Source organism: Chroicocephalus ridibundus, chromosome 3, assembly GCF_963924245.1.
Source record: "Chroicocephalus ridibundus chromosome 3, bChrRid1.1, whole genome shotgun sequence".
Classification (NCBI taxonomy): Eukaryota; Metazoa; Chordata; class Aves; order Charadriiformes; family Laridae; genus Chroicocephalus; species Chroicocephalus ridibundus.
This window is the reverse complement of record NC_086286.1, coordinates 102,551,799-102,572,077: the sequence shown is the minus strand read 5'-3', so window position 1 is coordinate 102,572,077 and position 20,279 is coordinate 102,551,799. Positions and strand designations below refer to the sequence as shown.

Sequence of the window (20,279 nt, the reverse complement as noted above, 5' to 3'; positions counted from 1 at the left end):
TGCCACTCATGAAAACCCTCCTCCCGCTGCCTTTTTTTTTTTTTTTTTGTGGCTTACCTGCTCAGTGCAGAAATTTATTGCAGTTTAGGTTTTTAGGCAAATGGTGGAGTTACTGGAGCCCTGTAGGGTTGCACAGACATGAAAGAAGAAACGTTGGCCATTTGTCCTGTCTCTACCTTACATCTCAAATTGTCGCAGCAGGAACCAACCCTCTCAGCCCTTGTTAAATGAAAAAAAAAAGATGGTAAGAATGAATTTATAAATCGTCAGCAGTAAACAACTTATTAATGTTTTGGAAAAAAAAAAAAAAAAGGTAAGATTAAAGCAGCCGCTCCTTTTGGCAGAAGGAATGTGCAGGGTGGAAACTAGACATCAGATTGCTGATTCAGAGTTTGATCCCAGATGTGGGAGGAGAAATCTTGCTGGAGTTCCTCATAACTCACTGAAATGAGGTAGGCTGGTCCTGCTTGGGAGCAACAAATGGATTAGATCAGCATGGGAGAACAGATAGATAAGGACAAGGACCTGAGTTACTGTGGTTTCAAAGGAGCCAGAGAAAAGCTATGTGTTCCAGAGAAAGATTAATGCATCAAAAAATAGTAAATGTAACTGATTTCCGAAGTGTTCTGAACACTACTCTGCTGGTTGTTACAAAGACAACTTGGAAGCACAACTTACAGTAGCACATTGGAACATGCATTGGGTGTGTATTGCTGTTACTGGTACAGATCTTCAGGGTATTATGAGCTCTGCTGTAGCTTTTATTAGAAAAACTTCAACAAATCACTTAATTTCACATGCGTTTAGCTTTGCCTTATGTAGAAGAGGCTCTTTATCTAGCTCTTTAATAAAAGAAAAACTGAAGCAATGTTTCCAGAAAACTATTTTGAATAATATCTGTGTACATGTCATACATCATTACAAATATTCTGATTGTTTTCTTACTTTCCTCTCTTTACAGATACATTTCATCAGCTCACGAATGGAAGTTTAAGAGACGTTACACAAAATATACATGAAAATGGAAACTTCATCTTTGCTGTCATCCTTACATGATGAATGTAGATCAGACAACTATATTGAACCTCATTACAAGGAATGGTACCGAGTAGCTATTGATGCTCTAATTGAAGGAGGTTTAGAAGCCTACAAAGAATTTCTTTCCAAAGAGAGATGCTCAGAGTTCCTAGCGGATGAGGAAATTGATTATATTTTGAACAATGTTCACAAACTTCCCCAAAACACAGTTTATTCCTCTAACCATGCCATTGATGACACCTCTTCCTCGGGAACTTACTGGCCCATTGAATCAGATGTGGAAGCTCCAAACCTTGACTTAGGTTGGCCCTACCTGATGCCTGGAATTTCTGGTGGCACGAATATTGATCTGCTTTTTCATCCACCACGAGCACAGCCTTACACCATAAAGGAAACTATTCGGAAGATGATACGAGATGCAAGAAAGGTAAACATGAAAAATATTACTGGGAAAAAAAAATGTGGCAATAATAATCTAGTTGGTGTTTTACTAGAGGCTTTTTTTTTCGCTTATGGCAGGAAAAATGGTCTGGCTGCTAACAATTCAAACAGAAAAGGTTTTCCCAGGCTGAGATCGGTCCCTTGGTATCACATGCACCAATGTTATTAACCTTATTTGCAAGGGCTCAGGGATTAATTGGAGGGATTAATGAAGCATAATTACCATTTTACTGTAATGCTGACCAGTCCATGAGAAATTCATAGATAATAAGCACACCTTTTCTTTGACCTCAGTCGAATATCCCTCAAGTGATGCAATTCTGTCTAACTTTGGGATATATCCTAAGGTTTCTCTCTTGTGTCAGCAGGAACATGCATCAGTTTGGCATGGTAGCCAGTTGTTAGAAGAAAATAACAGCTTGGTGTACACGCAACTCGTGTACCTTGAGAGTCACAGGTTTTGTGATTTTGCACACCACCTGTCCTTGCAGAAATTAGTCAGAAAGTATTAAAGAGAGCACAGAAGGAAAAAAAAAAGAGGTTTAGGCAACAAGGAAGTAGAGTTGAGTTGGGTACCTTACCTTGATTTCTGAGTAAGGAGTAATTTATAAGAAATGTGGACACGTCTCCAAATGTACTTGTCTCCACTTAGGGGCACTTGTATCTGGAGTTTCCTAAGGTACACCCCGCTTACACCTCAGTGACAGGGTGCTGGATGTGCAAACTGTCTGTTGCTTCCCAGTGTCAAGTTAAAAAAAAAATAACACCAAAACCAAAAGATGCCTTAATATGCCGTTCTGTTTGACCCTGGGCCACCTCTCTTTAAACAGATGTGACAAGGTTTCAGAAGTATTCCTAGCAAGTATGTCACACTCTCCTTTCTGCCCTGGGAAATAAATTGGGTTCTGCTTGACTCTGCGGACTTTAAATTGATAGGACGGGCTTTAGCTCGAGTGCATACGTAAACACTTCAGTGGCTGAAGTGTGCATGTAAGTGTGTGCAATAGAAACGGACTGAAAAGGGTGGGGAAGGGAAGGATGACGTTGTTTTACAGTGTCTCTCCTCTATTTAGATAAAGCATATAATTTGTGGCCATAATAGAATTATCACTAGGCCTTTTATCCTGCAGTTTACAGTCTAGAATAATGGTATGCTCAAGGGAGAGGAGAATTAATTATTTCTCTCCCTCTTTGTCCCTTTCAGAATGAGATTTGGTGTTTTCTGCTTTTGTGTGTAGTGAGGCTTGACCGTGACTTGCCCAAGATACTCTGATCTTTCCCAACTGCAGCTCCTGAGTTACCGAACCCACTGTAAGGCAACCCACAAAAACACAGTTTTAACTCTGTTGCCGAGACTAGTTCAGTTTTGCTACATGGTCTTGAAATGCCACGAAGAAAGGCTGTTTCTCGTTGGTTCCCATGCTTTTTTGTGCCTCGCTGGCTGTCTGCATCACTCCAGTCCCTTTCCAGCAGCTCTTTTAGCTGGTGATGCTGCCTTGTAAAACTCCATTTTAAGCAGTATGCCTCCTCTGAATGCATCTGTGGAGAAAAACTAGGTGTGATTCTTACCCTGCTTTGGAAAGAGGTTGAAGGCATAGTATATTGGCTCTCTGATGTGCTTGTGGTGCTTCCCGTTTATAAAGAGGATGTTATGTGTGTTTCACTGTCACATCTGACAGCTGAAAGGTTTGTTTAGTTGATCAGCACAACCTCAACAGCAACAACCATAACACTTTTGATACGGTGATACGGGTTGGTAGCTTCAGGAAGCAGCAATTAAATCTAAAAGACATAGTGTTGTTCAGCCTCTTCTGTCTGCAGATGCATAGAAAAGTTTAAAGGATTTCTAAGTAAGGTATTTAAAACAGGCTTACAGCAGGCAAACACTTTGTAAACAGGCTAACCTGCTTCTCCTAAGCCACTTATAAAAATGTAGTTATATTAAACAGGGTTCTTTGTTATGTAGCAGTGGTGATGTGTAGTCATGAGAATATTCGAAGGAAATAGGAAAAGGTTACACATGAAAAACAGTCGCCTGTAAAGAATAAACGAGTTCTTCAGCAAATCACATTAAACCAATACAGCTCCAAGCAAAATCTTTGGGAATTTCGGCAAACTTCTGTGGGAAAATAAGCAGACTGTTGGAGGCGGGCATATTCATACCACCAAACTTTAAGCACCAAACCTGAGTGCCTGAGTTCAGGCACTGATTTCCCTGGGCTCCCTGAACACTCGATGCAGTAGGAAACCAGCTCCTACAAGGACAAGGCAGAGAATGTAGCTGCACTGATTCACCTCAGGGAGGAACCCATTCGATAAATATTATTATGTATGTAGTATCCCAAAAATTCATGAAGGAGGCTGAGTCAGTTGACACCTAGATTCTTTTGAATATTTGGAGATATCAGAGGATAAGATGACATTATTAGTGGACTTACTCTTGACCTCTTCCATGCTTGATGCATCACAGTGTCCCTCCTTAAAATGATCATTACATATGTTAATTTTGACCTTAAGAAGACATGTTGTAAACAGCATTAAGCAACTTGCTTGCTGACAGTGATTTTTTCCTGACTAAAGAGGAAAACCATTGGTAAGGCTATGCTACTCTAGACTAAAAACAGTGACTATGAAAAAGTGTCGTAAGAAAATCTTCTGACTTACGTGTTTCTTAAATGCATAATCTGCATAAAAATTACGCACATTGCCTTCGTGGTAAGTACAGGCAATTTAATAATGGAGTTTTTCTTACAGAAAATGATCAATATTATTAAATCCAAGCTAACCATTTTAACCGTTTTAAGGAGATGAATCCATGCTTGTGATACATGTTTCTTAATCTATATTAGGGTAGGGGAACTGTCTCATACACAGGATGGCATTACGTTACAGTCTATACTACAGCACTTCTGCGGGATAGGTGTGCTGTCAGAGCGATGTTAGCAGAGTGCCTTAGGTCAAACCTAACATGTCAACAAAATGGGTTTACCATTGGTGTAACAAGACCTCATCTCCAAATGATACAGCTTGCCAACCACCCTCCTCTGTCAACATAACCTGTGTTCATACAAGGAGGCTGTTTGGCGTGGCGGTGTCCGCTGGGGAGGCATGCGTCTTTTTCAGATGTTGATATAACCATGTGGGGAAAAAGCACTGCAAAGTCTGTCTGACCTAAATGACGGACAGACATTTGCCAACAAGCCAGTAGCCTTATTTCTCGTGCATTTTGGAGGTTTCTACCTTTAATCATTGGCAGGTTACTGGCTTCTCTGAAGCTTGAGGTGCTCCTACAGCCTGACTCATCCCGACTGGGCTGTCTGAACCACAACTGATAATGTTTAGCAGTTTTTCCTGAGATGATTATTCACCTGGGAAATGGTATCAAGATGATTACTCATCTGTGTCAGGTTAATGTGAAACTTCCTTCTCTTACTATAAAGTAACATGGAGACTTCAATAATGAAGTGTCCTCTCGCTATATGACTTTTCGTAAGAGTTGTCTGAAAACCGTCAGTTTTAAGGCTTGTACGTGTGTGCAAGAAGCAGCTCATACTATCTTCTCAGGTGTGACTGACAGGGTGAGGCAACAGGGAAAGGACAGGACAGAGAACCAAAGGGTCTTTCTGGCAGCGTGTTTTTCTCTTACTTCATTAACTGGATTCCTCTCTCCACCACCCAGACATTCCTACATAGTTTAGAGAGAATGCATAGCTCTGAGTCTTTTAGATTGATACCCAAATAAGGATCAGCTCTTCCTGGAGAGAATTCAAACCTGTTTTTTAAAGAACCATGTTGTTTAGACAAACCAAGGATTGCCGGTTTGCAGCACACGCCAGAAAACACTGAAAGACTTCCCTGACATACTTTAGGGAATTTCTGATGGAATGTACGAAGTTGCACACTATTTGATAAATATGCAATACTTTTCACTGTTTTTATTTTATGCAAATAGACTAGCAGACTTAAAGCTGTGTTCGTAAAATCAGTGATAGTTGTGAGACTTTAAAATCTTATTTGTTTTTAGAAGCTTAACTAGAAATTTAGGTGGTTAGTGTGTTATCGTTTTGGAAACTCAAAAAAGGCAGTTGTTTTTGATGAATTACTCATGATTCGACTTCTTATTGAAAAAGGGTTGCAAAACTTGGACCCTTGGGAAAGAATTAAGTTATACAATGTAAATGAGCGTAACATGTTACTAAGTCTTGCTGGACTCATTGTAGGTAGACCTTTAGTAAGTCACAAAGGATTTACTTTGAATTCTCGTGAGAAAGAGGGAGTTATGTACAAAATCTGATGCCTGTGCTGTCTTCTAGAGTTGTGGACCTAGTTAAATAAACAAAAACAGTTGACTCATTTTGCAATCATATAAAACAGAAAAGATTTTCTTCTGGGTTTTTTGTTTGCTTGGTTGTTGTTCTGGTTTGTTTCAGGCAGGAGTGAGAAGTTTTGTACTACAGAAAAAATGATTATTCACTATGGATCTCATTTGGTCGAGTATAATACAGCAATATAATACAGCATATAATACAGCAATATGATCTATTCGCCAACTATTTTAAATATATTTTGAACACTATAGTGCTCAATTTGGATGATAGTGCTTGTGGCAGTGCTTGTCAGTGTCAGTGTCAGTGCTTGTGGTTTGCATTGGAAGGGACCTTGAAGACCATCTAGTTCCAACCCCCTGCCATGGGCAGGGACACCTCCTGCTAGACCAGGCTGCTCAGAGCCCCATCCAGCCCGGCCTTGAACACTTCCAGGGATGGGGCATCCACAACCTCCCTGGGCAACCTGTTCCAGTGTCTCACCACCCTCACAGTAAAGAATTTCTTCCCAATAGCTAATCTAAATCTCCCCTCTTTCAGTTTAAAACCATTACCCCATGTCTTTATCACTGAACTCCTTGATAAAAGTCTCTCCCCACCTTTCCTGTAGGGCCCCTGTAAACAGTTAGCTCATTAATTGCAGCAGTCTAAGCAGATGAGAGATAGAGACTGCATTTTTTTGTTCATAAAAGCTAGAGCAATCTGCTAAATTCAGGGAGAGAGAATAGATAACGGCAGTAGTCATCCCACTCAAAAGTTTTCTGTATTATCTGTAGAGTGTCTGATAAACAGTGGATATCTTTTTTAAGCTGAGAGTAACAAGTAGAAAGACTCAGTTCCCAGCTGAAGCTGCATAGGCAACATTTTCCCTGCCAAAATATTCTACCCTACAAGAATTTCAGCAAGTGCATTTTGGGTCAGCTGCTACGCTGAAGAGCGCATTTATCATTCACTTCTACCCACCTTCTGTTAAATACCTCCCTGTTATGTAAACCTCCTTGTTAGTTGAAAACCAGCATGGCAGTCACGCCTATGGTTTCCAGGTGAAACACGACTTTTAGCTTTTGGTAGATTTATTAGAGAGAGTGAGGTCATGTCCCAGCTTTTCTAATCACACAGGGCACATGCCATGCCTTGGAAGAGGACACATGTTTTGCTCTTGGTGCTATTGTTGTGTGACCCAGTATCAATTTTGTGTCATCTGCTCACAACAAGTAATTATTTCAGGTATTTTTTCTGCTCGGATTTGTCTTTGGAGTCTTCACCCTATTTTACTTCCCTGTCCCCTTCTCCCCCTGCCCTCCTGCTCCCTCCGTGTAAGGGTAGTCCCAGAGCAGTCACGGCTGTGAACTTATAATGCAGAGAGGGCTGCCATTGATGGGACGCATCTGCGAGCACTTTTATAATTGGGAAAGCCTGGCAACTTCTGTGAAATGCCTTTCTTTTATGCAGTTGCTCTAAACATGAACCCCACGATTTTTCCTGGTAGCCCTCCCATTAGGTGGGACGATCCCAAACTGAAAAGCAAGCAGAGGCTAGGGCTAGCCTAGGGAGCATGAATCTGGTAAAATAATTTTTAATCAATCAGTTGCGGTGTTTTTTGCCCACAGGTTTCTATCAGGTCAAAGGCTTGCAAGACTATTTCAACATCTTTGATACTTGTATTTTATATTAAAAGATGTAATTAACTAATTTATAGGTATTGCCATTTTTGTCACAGCTGTGCTAATGTGTTCTCAAAATATCACACCTCCGTGCCTGATTTAAAATTGGAGTAAGGAAAATTAAAGCCCAGATCTTACAGGCAGCTGTATTTCTTTATTAATGTCTGTCTCATTCACATATATATAAGAAGTAAGCATACACATATGCTTTGTAGCAGTATTTTTTCATTAAAACCCTTTCTCTCATTGAAATCAATCTTTGCCAGTCAAAACAAAGGTGCTATTAAAAAGTCATTTTTGCTTTTTGCACATTCAGTAGGTTAAAATGTTCTTTATCATATCAAACAATAACTGTGTACTACAACATGCTGAAGCAATTATAGGTCAAAATATGCTATAAATACCAAACCATTGATTTAAAATAGTTTTGCCCAGGCAGAATGCTTCTTTGAGTGCCCAGTCCAGTGTATTTGGGTTTCGTACCTCTCCTTTTCTGGTTTGTCAAAAAACCCTAATAATGTTGAAGTGCTGGTTTTATTCTTCTGAATTTCTCTCCTCAAGAGATCTGAGTTTTTCTAATTTTTTTCAGCCAGGGAACAATCTTGCCTGAAGAACTATAGGCTTAATCGCTTCACATTCATATTGCCGTAGGCCTTTTTTGATCTTTTGCCTTTTTAGCATAGCTTTTGATCTCTAATAGCTTTCCAACATATCCAGTGATGCTCTGAGCGATGGGGGACACATTTTGAGTGATTTTAAACTTTAAATTTGTTTGTTATGTATCAGAATTTGCAAACTAAAATGTTATACTATCTGTGATAGAATTTTAAATGAGCATAGCCTGGTATACAGATACCTGCAATACTGCAGCAGTATTTGTGTAATACAGTCTGATAGAAACTACATGGAAGGTGGAGAACTGCTGACGTGGAGCAAAACAAAAAGGACAAAAATCCAAGGAGAGCTGCCAGTTCAGAATTGCCCATTTTCCTGTTTGGAAGGAGCGGGACTGAATGTCACCGAGTAGCATTCAAGGGGTGAATTCACCCATTGGCTACCTGAAGGCATGATCCTGTGCTACTGTTCAAGCCTGATTGCTAGTGGATGAAGCAGATATCAATAATGGATTAAGTTTCCTCATGTATCAGATCTAAGTAAAGTATCTACCTCACTTGTAATTATTTCAGAACAATTTGCATAACGCTGTGTTATTTTCCCCGAGGAGACCTGCAAGTATTGCAGTGCAGGTGATAGAGGAGTCAAAGTACACTTTAGTATTTACCTTTCTAAAAGAAGTGCAGACCTTCCCACCGATACCAGTGCGATTACACCTTTCCTTTTAGTCTGTTGATAAAGTATGTCTATAACCATTTTCTAATAAAGAGGTTCTATTCTGGTCAATAAAAGTTAAAGTCCACATTTTAAAAATTGCTGTCAGCATGCCTGAGACCTCAGAGGGCTTTTACTCTTTAAAATCCTACCATAATTTACCTTTGGGAGGAAAGAAGCAATGGCCATCACAACAGTAATGGGGTGTAACTGGAGTTGAGCTTGCTACTTTATAGTAGGATCTGCAGACATCCATAAAATGACTCACCTTAACACAGCTGTTAAAAATAAATAATTGCAAAATCCGGCTATGGCTTGCTTGATCAACGAAGTTAATAATCTTTCCGTATACTGTCTGCTGATCACTCAGCTGGTTGAGTTTATGGTAGTGTTATTCGTATTATAAATACAGAAGTGGAAGCAACAAAACTAGCTGTCTCTGCTTTCCTTGCCTTTGTTTGACATCTTTTCACATATCCTGCGTGTTTGTTTTTTGAAGCTGTAAATATCATTATGTTCTGCTGCATGTCTGTGTATCGTATACTTTACTGGCGTCTTAGTCTTCCTGATTGGTGCCAGCCAGTACAGACATACCACTACTGAAGTACAAACAGTAGATTCAGAATTTATATGCTCTCCTTTATCCTTAACCATCAAAGAACATGACCAAAGTGTGTGCAGCTTTATAGGTGAGAACACTGCGCCAGAAAAACATTAAATTAATATATATCACAATTAAAAAAGAGATACAATTATAAAGCAAAAGCCTGAGAGTGGCCAGATAACAAGCTTTTATTTTCTTGTCTCTGTGGTTTTAGTTGATAAAAAAAATCATAATCGTGCATTTAGTGTTATAGTTATGAAAACTAATTTCTGAAGGAACATCAGTACTTCTCAAAAAAAGTTTGCGTTAGTATATAACTGTAGCTTTGCAGTGCTTACTTTTCAAAAAATAGTTGTAAAAGCATAAAGTCTTTTCTTATCTTCAGATAAAGCGGGTGTATCTTCAAGACATACACAGGGCGTTCTCATACCTTAGCTAAGAGCGGGTTATCTTAACCAGCTCTGGCTCTGCATCTGGTGTGCTTGCACTGACTGCCCAGAAGACGTAAGACATGAGGGAACCAGAACAGAATCCTCAAAAACAGGGTCTACGGTGACCCCTGCTCTCCCCAGCAAGGCGGGTGGACACGAAGCTGCCTTCAGAAAACTTCTGTGGTGCGTCTTTTATCCAGGATTTTTTTTTGCTAACTGCAGCACCAGATCTCCTCAGGCCTTTCCACTTCTGCCAGCGATCCTACAGTAAGAGATGAAGCTGGGCGATAGGATAATAGGAGAAGTTATGCGCCGTATCTCTTAAAGATGAAAAGAAAACTTTGATATCTGCTTCATCCACTAGCAATCAGGCTTGAACAGTAGCACAGGATTGTGCGTTCAGGTAGCCAAGTGGGTGTGCCTTCAGTTCAAACAGCAGATAGAACATCTCGGCCTTATTTTCATGCTGTTTCCTGGAGCTGCAGGCACTCTTTGCCAAGCAGGCTGCACTTCAGCTCAATAAACTCCCTTTATGGCTTAAGCACAAGGTAAAGCACTAGACATCACCTTCTAATTCAGGTGAATCTGAGTGGCAGCAGCCCACAGAAGGTACTGTAGTTAGTGTTTCCCTGCTAGGCTTTTGATGCCCCATAAGCCAGAAATATAAATGAGGATGAGATGAAATAGTCATCACGGAAGAGCAAGTGCCTGCTGATTCTCTGTGGGACTTTTCTCAAGAAATGCCCACCAAGGCACGGACCTTTTTAAGCTGTGAGCTCGTGAGCTGTACCTCCTGATCAGAGACATCAGAGGCAGGGAACAGAAGTGACAGTGTCAGCCGGCAAATCCGATTTCCCTCGAATGCCAGGGGGATGCCGCCTGTCAAAGCAACCAGGTCTCCATCCAGCATGACAGAGCACAATAATATCTGAAGCTATCTGCTGTTCTGATAATTTCTTGGCACTGCCTCATGGTGGATTAGCACAGGCACGCAATAATTGCCTGAAAAGTCACTGTCAAGGGTGTGGGTTTCTTTTAAATAATAGGCAGGTATATGTGGCTGTGCAGTGTCTGTTTGATAGAGATCTGTAACCTGTCTTTGCTGAGGATGGGCCTAAAAATATCAACCACCAATGGATCCAACTCTTACAGTAGTATGTACTGTTACGAGACTACAGAAAGGTGCTTTAAAATGTAATAAAAACTATATTATTTTGCTCAAAGGATAAATTTTTGAAATGAGAAAACTAATCATAGAGATGAAACTGGGAATTATGACTGATTCTTCTATTTATTTATTTATTTGCTATCACCTTATTTCATGTGTTAACACTATATGTTCTGCAGTAATGTTGTATTTTTATGATAGATTTTATGATGCACTGTATGATTGCAGTAATATGATCATCTATTTTGTTCATGAATTTATTGAATGGCTTATTGAATGACAGTAAGCCACTTGTGCCAGAAATCTAATTAGTCAGATGATTCGATTTCTTATGCATAAGTCAAATTTAATGTTGGAAGCGCAGTCCAGATCTTAAGCGCTGTGATACAGGATTGCAATCTCCTGTTACGGGATTTGTGTCCTGAGGAAGGGCTTGGTACTTTGACTTGAAGTTCAGAGGAGTTAAACAGTGTCTTTGCAATGAGCTCTTGAGAGCCCAGGAAACTCTTTTGTGTAAACGTGAGAGCCTTGCAAAGCCGGGAGGAATAAAAAGGAGAAGACGTGCTGTTCTCGGGACTCGGGAAAGAGGCACGTCAGAGGAGCGGGGATCTCTGCTAGTCCTTTCGGTTGCTGGAAGGCTTCCAATAGGAAATAATAAGGTTTCTAATAAAAAACCAGTGCAGCAACTAAACACTGTTCAGCCTTCCTGAGGGACCATAACACGCTGGAGCCAGCACCCAGGGTGAAAAGTCTGGCAGCTTTGGGTTACTCAAGTCTTACAGCGTCACGTGGAAGGGGACAGGTTAAGACAAATGCAGATGGGCCAGTGTTCGATTCAGCTGGGCTCTGCTCTGTGCTGTCCTGTGTAGAGCAGAAGTAACTCCATCGGCATCGAGCGGATGGAAGTAAGGCAGGAAAGTTGTGCACAGTGCCTGTAGGCAGCATTTCTGCTCTCACCCCTGAAGTGACCGTGCTTATAGGAAACCTATACATTTCGGTTTTAGTTCCTCTTCCCTTCTCCTGCCTCTTCACCCCGCCACTCCAGCTCTTCCTCTTGGACTTTCTCTCCTCTTTTCTCTGCCTTTTCTCCTTTCGTCATGCACCTCAGCCAGAGGTGAGTATTTACTGCCTGATCTAGGTACTTTTGGCATCTTTGTTGAATGCCGTTCCTGGTGTCATACAGGAATGTGAGCCTCCTCTTAGGTCAGTAAAGAAATGTGGGTGCCTTGGAGGATGCCAGTCAGCACACCTGAAGCAAGTGCTTACAGTAGGGAGTTCGAATCTTTTCCCCATCCTCTGTCTCTACCGGTAAGAAATGATAAAACAGTCATGATGTTTGAAATACAGCAGTGCTTTTGAATAGCTAGTTAAAGCATTCAATTTTATTGGCAGGTTTCTGATTTTTATTAACAATTGTAGATCTAATAGATTAAATGTTAGAGGAGGTATATTTTCTGAATAGGACCGTCTTACTTGCGCTCTGTTTTATTTTGCAATAAAATTGAAGTTTTTGGCATCAAGGATGAAGTTTAGAGATAGAGCATTTGTGTATCAGAAATTACAGGAGCCTATTTAATTACAAAAATTACTTGCATACACAATTGATTTTCATCTCCTTTTGTCAAACAATATGTCTCATAAAACTTGAAAGGAAGTTTTATTGGTATTTAGTAAAGTGCAGAGGGAGGAAAAAATAATACTTGTTCAAAGAAGATACTTTTTTTTTCTTGAAACAAAATTAGATCCCTAATCCTGAGAGGATTTTAATACTTTAATATATATACACGAGAGGTTCCATTAACTTAACATGCATATGTGTTTGCAAGATTGATGCCTAGGGATCTGACCATGTATCATGAAGAATCTGATTTTAAATATTTAAATAATCTCTTTCTCTTAAATTGTGCCACAGTATACTTGCAGATTGCATTCACTGTGAGCAAGTAAAAAAAGAATAACATGTGTCCAAGCACGCTGCCGTAATTTTTTTATTCTGAATAAAAAATGTGTTGAATAACTGAATATCTGAAACTAAGCAAGGCATTGAAACTGGTGGAAGGTTTTTCCTTCCCCAGATGCTATTCCACCGCTCAGTTCTCCTGTACTGATCCCAACAAGCCTGTGCAGGACCAGGTCCCACAGAATTCTAACCCAAAGGAATGGACACACACACGGATGTTATAGAGGATGGGCTGGTCCTTTAAAAATAAATTCAAGAGCAAGACTTATTTATCATATTAATGCATAAAGAGCAAGAATAGCTTTTGCCGGTATAGAATGTCTGTCAAAAGAACACTTTTTTTCCCTAACTTTGTATAAATGGCCTCAAGTAAAATGATTTAGTCCTCTGCTAGCAAACCTGAAGAGTTTGGACTGGGGATAGAGGCTTCATTATCTCTGCCACATTGCACATGCTTATTGAGCTCATGCACAGTGGAAGGAAAATTCCATGGAGAAGTTTCTCAATTTGTACTCTAAGGCTTTTGAAAGGATTGCAAAATATATATTTAAAGCACACGTGCACTTTTTCATGCATGCTGGCATGCAAGAAAGCAAAACGAAAGAAAAAATCAGTAATAAGTGAACATCCGGAATTTAGTTGTTATGGTAGAACTGTCCAAAATAGTTTATGGATTTTGGGTTTTAAATGCTGCATAAATTAAATGAAAACAAAAGAAAAACATCTTGAGAAATAGTTTCGTGGACAATTATGACACTATACATAGTGTCATAGCTGATACAAAATTGTATGCACACAGATAGCCGTACTTATTTTGAATTTTGTTAGTGGTGTTTCAAAAAATGCTAGGGATCCGAATTTCATAATCTGCTAAATTCTGTGGAGATATATTCTTATATTACCTGGGGAGGTGACTCGCTACATTTAATTATACAAAGTAGTTCCTCTTGAGATATGAAGTAAAAGATGAAAGCATTTCAGTTTAATTTGTTACTCTCTAGTTCATAACCCATCTGTCTATTTTTAAGGTTATAGACTGCGCGTAACAAAAATACAGATATTTAGAAAAGGGAAAAGATCTAATTTCTGAAATATGTAATAATAGTACTTAAGCGCAGGCGTTGAAGTTACCAAGCTGAGTAATGTATCTGAAATCAGCATTAGAAGATGATCTTTGGCAGACTTTTTTCCATAGCATGTAATTAGTTTTAAAAGAACACAAAAAGCTAGGTGTTTGAAGTTTTTTGGGTATTTCCAGCAAATTACATTGACTGAAACATTCTAGCATTTGTTGTGGAAATACTATACTGAATGAGAAACAAAAAGTTGTGGCATTTTAATTCCAAATACAGAAATGTTTCTGCTCTGTTTTAAAGAAATAACGATAACATTGTTGGCTGTGTTTCAGTTCACCCTTATGTTCACATAGAGTTTCTAGTTTTAAAAAACCCAAATGGAACTTACTCAAAGCTGCTTGTTTTCATACAGTGTGTATGGGGATCCATGCTGTACTGCATACAAAAAGAAATGGACATAGCTTTGAGCGTAGTTTTTCCTTGCTCAATAGGTCCAAATTTGGGCAGGCTGTTTGATCAGTCTTGGCTGAATGTGTGTCACAAAATTCAGGAAAAAAATCCCTGATAAGGCACAGAAGTACAAAACCCATATTGTCGATGCCTATGGGAGACATTGCTGTCCTAACTGTGGTGATGTGACTGATAATTACACTAAATAATCTCCTGTTTGAAAATTTAGAAATTGCTCAAGAAATCGCTTTGACCAGGCTTTAAGCTACTTCTCTAGTGAGGAAAATTTCAGGAATATGGGAAACACTGTAACATGCAAATTAAAAATAATCCCGTACCTTATTTATTTTTTCTGAATTAGTGTCTTCCGTTGACTCTAAATCCTGTAGTGCCGAGTTACGGTAAAAATACACTGAATTATATTTTTGCATCATCGCATATCTATTTTTCAACAGCCAGGAATAAAATCCATAGCAATCCAGTGTAAGTAACAAGCATTGATCTATTCTGGTTTTGTTTTTAATTTGCTTGCATGTGGCTCTGGATGGGATTATAGCCTGAAACAGTAAAACATATAGCATCTTGCTTGGTCAATCTTACGACTGTAAAGTATATAAACCAAATAGGGGAAATCTCTTTACCTATAAAAAAAGGAAAAAAGTGACATTAAATAATTTTAAAATTGTCTAAGTAAAGACGTTGCATAATATTTGTATAAATAAGCATGCACACACACCACGCACCCCCATACTTTGAAATTTCATTGAAAAGGTTGCTGTCAGCAGCTGCCACGGTAAGTATTGCACCACACAGGCTGAAATGGAGAACACCTATGAATATGATGTCTGTGAAAATTCTTTCATGGTAATTATCAACATCTTTAACTACATTAACGCATTATGAAAATTGAGAATGGCATTTCACTTAGAACATTTTTAATTGATTTCAAAGTCATGGCCAGCTCCTGAAGGTCAGTATGTTTTCCAGGAGGGACTTTAGTGTTAATAAACTATACCCTCTTTATTTTCCTTTCTCAAATTTGCTCAAAACCACAAAACCTAGAAACCCTTGTTTGTTTTCAAGTTAGCAAATGTTCCCCTCAGTGTTTCATTTGCAGTTTTTACTTGCTTGGTTGTTTTCAGGCATGCTTTTGGGTGCTTTGTGCCTGGGATTTTGAGGTGAATGAGCCTTCTGTACTGCATCCAGTGAGGCTCCCTGGGCTGCAGGTTCATTTCCCTCAAAATCCCAGCGGCAAGGCTTTAGTTTTGAGCTCATTCATGTAGCGACGATATCTCCCCACCAAGGCTAGCTGCGATTCTGGTATTTTAATACGATTTTTTTGTATAAATCAGTCTTCTTTACTTGATTGTATGCTGCTGCGTGTTCTGTGTTTGCGTGTCCTCTCCATGGGCCCCCGTCATTGCTTTCCCTTGGATATACAGCTTTCTAATTGAATTTTATTGGAAGTTACTTTGGAAAATAGATGGGTAAACAATAATAAACATTTGTATCCTTTAAAAACTCATAGTTTGTCATCAGATTTGGGAGCCCTCCCTATTCATCTTTGCAGCCATTTCCACACTACAAAATCAGCTGAGGTTGATAAAACTTAAGAGATTCACAGATTTTGGTGCCAGAAGGGGCCATTATGATAATGAAATCTGACTCCCTGCACAACACAAGCCTGTTGAGTTTTCAAAGACTTGATACTAAGAATAAATCTGACCTTAAAACACTCGGGGGCTACCCTTACAGTCAGCACTTCTGGGTAACTAATTCGTAATCGCTCAGGAGATCAGATTGGTTTTTCTTTTGTACAATCACTTTTCTCTAAATGGTGGAGTTTGCTTGAAGAAACCCATTTTGCAAGCCCAGACCAAACCTGCCTGAGAGCTTTCTGCTTGTGTATCTCATCACTCAACGTGACAGTCAGCCAGAAGAGAATTTTAAATGCAGGACTGGAGGGCGAGGTGAGGCTCGGGCTGCTGCGTGGCTGCAGGGATTGCTTTCAGAGGGCCTTCGGGATGCTCGGCGTCTCTGTAAATACAGCCCATTAGCCTCTGAGGATTTGTCCGCATGGCATGGTAAAGCGCAGCGAGGAGATGCACAAGGAACAGGGCGTTTTCACCTTCCCAGAGCATCACGTTAGCGTGACTAGACTGTTTCCAGTCACAAAACTAATTAGCCATGGGCTGACTCAGATGTCCCTGCCACAGGACAGCGGTGTGACACGCACACGCACACACCCTGTTATATTTTCAGTTTCCCAGATAAAAATAGATGTAATAATGCTGTTCCCACATTTACGAAATGGTTTGTGCTTTACATATGAAAAGCTTTCCATACGTACTTAAGTGTTATTGTAAGTAATTTAATAGGAATTCAAAAAGATGATTATTTTTTCTGGTAATTTTTCTGAGTCTTTTATGACAGAGAAGTAGCAGACTTCAGTAAGTTTTAATTTTTTTAGTTATGCCATGGATGATTTGGAAGGCCGTAAGTAACAATAGTCTATTAAAAATATATTTCTATGCTAATATCTTCTAGAACTAGCTAAAATGCTTTTTTGGAGTGATTCACATGCTTTTCTAGTTCCATGCATTTGTCTCAATTCAAAGACCTTTTACACCCTTTAAAAAAAAATGTTATTCTTTGTATCCTTTTATTTTTGCTGAATATAAAAGTCTTGTGATTAAAAGCATTGGTCTAGGACTTGGAAGACCGGTATACAGATTCCTTGTAGAACACAGACTCCTCATCTATAAATGTGATTATTAGCTGAGAGTGATTTCTGAAGACATATACATGGTTTGGGGTACTCGTGTATTAGGGGTAGTGAACAGAGTTTGAAGAGCTTAAGCTGGAATCGACGTTTTCAGCTGCTTCTCATGGTTTAAAACTTTATGTTTTGCGTAAACTTTTTGTGTATTTGTTCATGCCATGAGATTGTTTGTTTGCTTTAGAGGGTTCAAGCAGAAATATTTCAGTCATATCCAAATATGAAGCAGAGAGTTGTTCACTTCCCCATTATCTGCCCATGTTCTGCTGGTGTTTTTTCTTTTTTTTTCTCACAGTATTCCTCTATGCAGCTGTGAGAAACAAGAAAATATCTTTTTTGTTGTTCACTTGAAGTAGTTTCTGATTGCAGTTGCATTTCAGCAAATGCTCAGTCACCCATGTGAATGTCATGAAAGTCCTACCTGTTGCATACCTGACTCCTGTTTCATTGCAAAAATTGTTCCCATGTCAGTTAAGATGATGTATACTGTGTTTTTTTATGATTGATAAGAGACTGGAGTGTGTTTTAATTACCAGCTACAGGTCACAGTTGACCAAAAATGATAAACTCCCTGAAAAATTCCTTCTGACAGCTGCACCTCATCTCCCTCAGTGAGCGCAGACTGCACCGACATCTGAGAGCAGGTTCAGAATCACAAGGAAAGACTCTGAAGCACAGCAAAAGATATGCACATTGTTGAGTGAGCAAGAGAAAAGGATAGAAGACATGCTGTTATTACATCTGAAACGACTGCTGTTTTTTCCACACTTGTCAATACAATGCGGGTTTGAAATCTTTTATTTTAAGGAAAGAGGCAAATATTAGAATATTTCTTTTTCAGTCAGTGCACGTGCGTGTGCATGCAACCCTCTACCTGCACGCATAGACACTGTGTTACAGAACGCATGGGGTTTAGGTATGCACACATGCACAGGACGCATAGCATGGTATGGAGAGCTTTATTGGACGCTCTCTGGTATGGAGAGCTTTATTGGCATGAATTTGGAGTGGGCAGGTTACTCAAGGGAAGATCTTTCCTGAGATCAGAGAGGTACTTCATAAGAACAAATATTTATTTGAAAGGCGCTAGTTTGCATCAAGAAGCAGTTATTTTCCAAAGTGTTCTTGGAATAAAATGTTCACCTCTCCTCCACAGAGGTATTTCAGGTTCTCATCTCCATCCTTATTTCAAGCAACTCAAGTCATGCAGTATATTAAGCTGTTAGTATGCTTAGCACATTTTTCAAGAGCATATTTTCCAACAGAATGTGGCTTAATGTTAGTCCATGGGTGGTTGGGTCAGTTGTGATTCTGCCTTTGTTCCTTACAATTAGATAGGTTCTGTTTCTGATAGCAAAACAAGTGAGCCTTCCTCTACCCCTCGTGTTTGCTAGGATATATACCCCTGAGGCATACATCTGTTCAGCACAGGAATGTTTTGTGGCTGCAAGGGCCTCACTGGCACAAGCAAGCAATGAATCTCTCAAAGAAAGCTACTGAAGAGCTGCAGTAGGTGCCACAGAGACTGATTTTCTTCTTCTTCCATTCTTAAATCCAGGTGCCTGCTGTGATGTTTTGCGAGAGCCCCCCTTGCCCCAGCCAGAGCTTTGCATTTCTTGCAGGTGTTTAGCATGCTTCATTGCTTCATGATTAGATCTCTTGATTATCATTACCCAAATGGAGGGGAGAGAGAGAGTGAGTGTGTGTGTGAGAGAACTGGCATGCAAGGCACATCAGGAGGAATATTCTGTAGAAAGGGGAATGATCTCACATCGATGAAGTTGTACAATGGAAGACTTGTGATAACATGTTTCTCTTCTGCCCACTAATAAAACCATATTAACTTGCCACGTTGGTCACTAGCTCAATTGAGTATGAAGGGTTCACTTACACACTGATAACTCATTTATTTGATTAACTGTTCATACTGTGTTCAGCTTTGGATTCCTCAGCACAAGAAGGACACGGACCTATTGGAGAGGGTCCAGAGGAGGGCCAAGAAGATGATCAGAGGGCTGGAGCACCTCTGCTATGAAAACAGGCTGAGAGAGTTGGGGTTGTTCAGCCTGGAGAAGAGAAGGCTCTGGGGAGACCTTATAGCAGCCTTCCAGTACCTGAAGGGGGCCTACAGGACAGATGGGGAGCGTCTGTTTATGAGGGAATGGAGCAATAGGACAAGGGGTAAAGGTTCTAAACTGAAAGAGGGGAAATTTAGATTAGATTTTAAGAAGAAATTCTTTACTGTGAGGGTGGTGAGGTGCTGGATCAGGTTGCCCAGAGAAGCTGTGGATGCCCCATCCCTGGAAGTGTTCAAGGCCAGGCTGGATGGGGCTTTGAGCAGCCTGGTCTAGTGGGAGGTGTCCCTGCCCATGACAGGGGGGTTGGAACTAGATGATCTTTAAGGTCCCTTCCAACCCAAACCATTCTGTGATTCTATGATTTTATTAATTCATGAGTGAGTGCTTCACATTACCCTTGTGAGGATGAGAAAAATGAGAGGAGCAGACCATGAGCGTAGGATGACAGTACCCATCTGCAGCTGAGGCGATGGAGGCTGAATCACAGAACTCTGTCCTGCAGCCTGGCTGAGCATCTGCTCATCCTGGGAGCGGAGTCTGATTTAAGAAAATATTATGAATACACTGAATAAACTTCTAAACATAAAAAATAAACTTTTACATTTAAATGGAAAGACTAGTAGATATTGGAGATAGAGCATTATGATTATCTCATCTGACTTTATCACAGAGACCAAATAATCTTTCCTGCGATTTTGCATAATTGCAGTATCAAATTGCAATTGATGAATTAATACTTCTCCCGTGGCCTTGTTGAGGACCTGTGTGGAGATCAGTGAAAGCTGATGCTAACGGCACGTACAAAAAAATAAAGTGTCACCGAGATCATTCTAAAGCTGAATGGCTTGTTGTTGTTTGACAGAGATGGTCATTCAAAATTCAGCTCACATAGAGACTAAGGGATCAGTTTAGCAAAAACCTGGCAGAAAGAAATAA

The 20,279-nt window shown here is 39.9% G+C and overlaps 1 protein-coding gene across 1 annotated transcript in view; it reads left to right on the top strand.

Annotated features, from left to right (window-relative positions):
- Positions 1 to 1,015: 1,015 nt before the first annotated feature.
- Positions 1,016 to 20,279, top strand: part of FAM83B (family with sequence similarity 83 member B) — a 45,916-nt gene continuing 26,652 nt past the window's right edge. The window contains exon 1 of the mRNA XM_063331129.1: positions 1,016 to 1,465. Coding sequence (XP_063187199.1) covers positions 1,016 to 1,465 — 450 coding nt within the window. The remainder of the gene's footprint in view (positions 1,466 to 20,279) is intronic.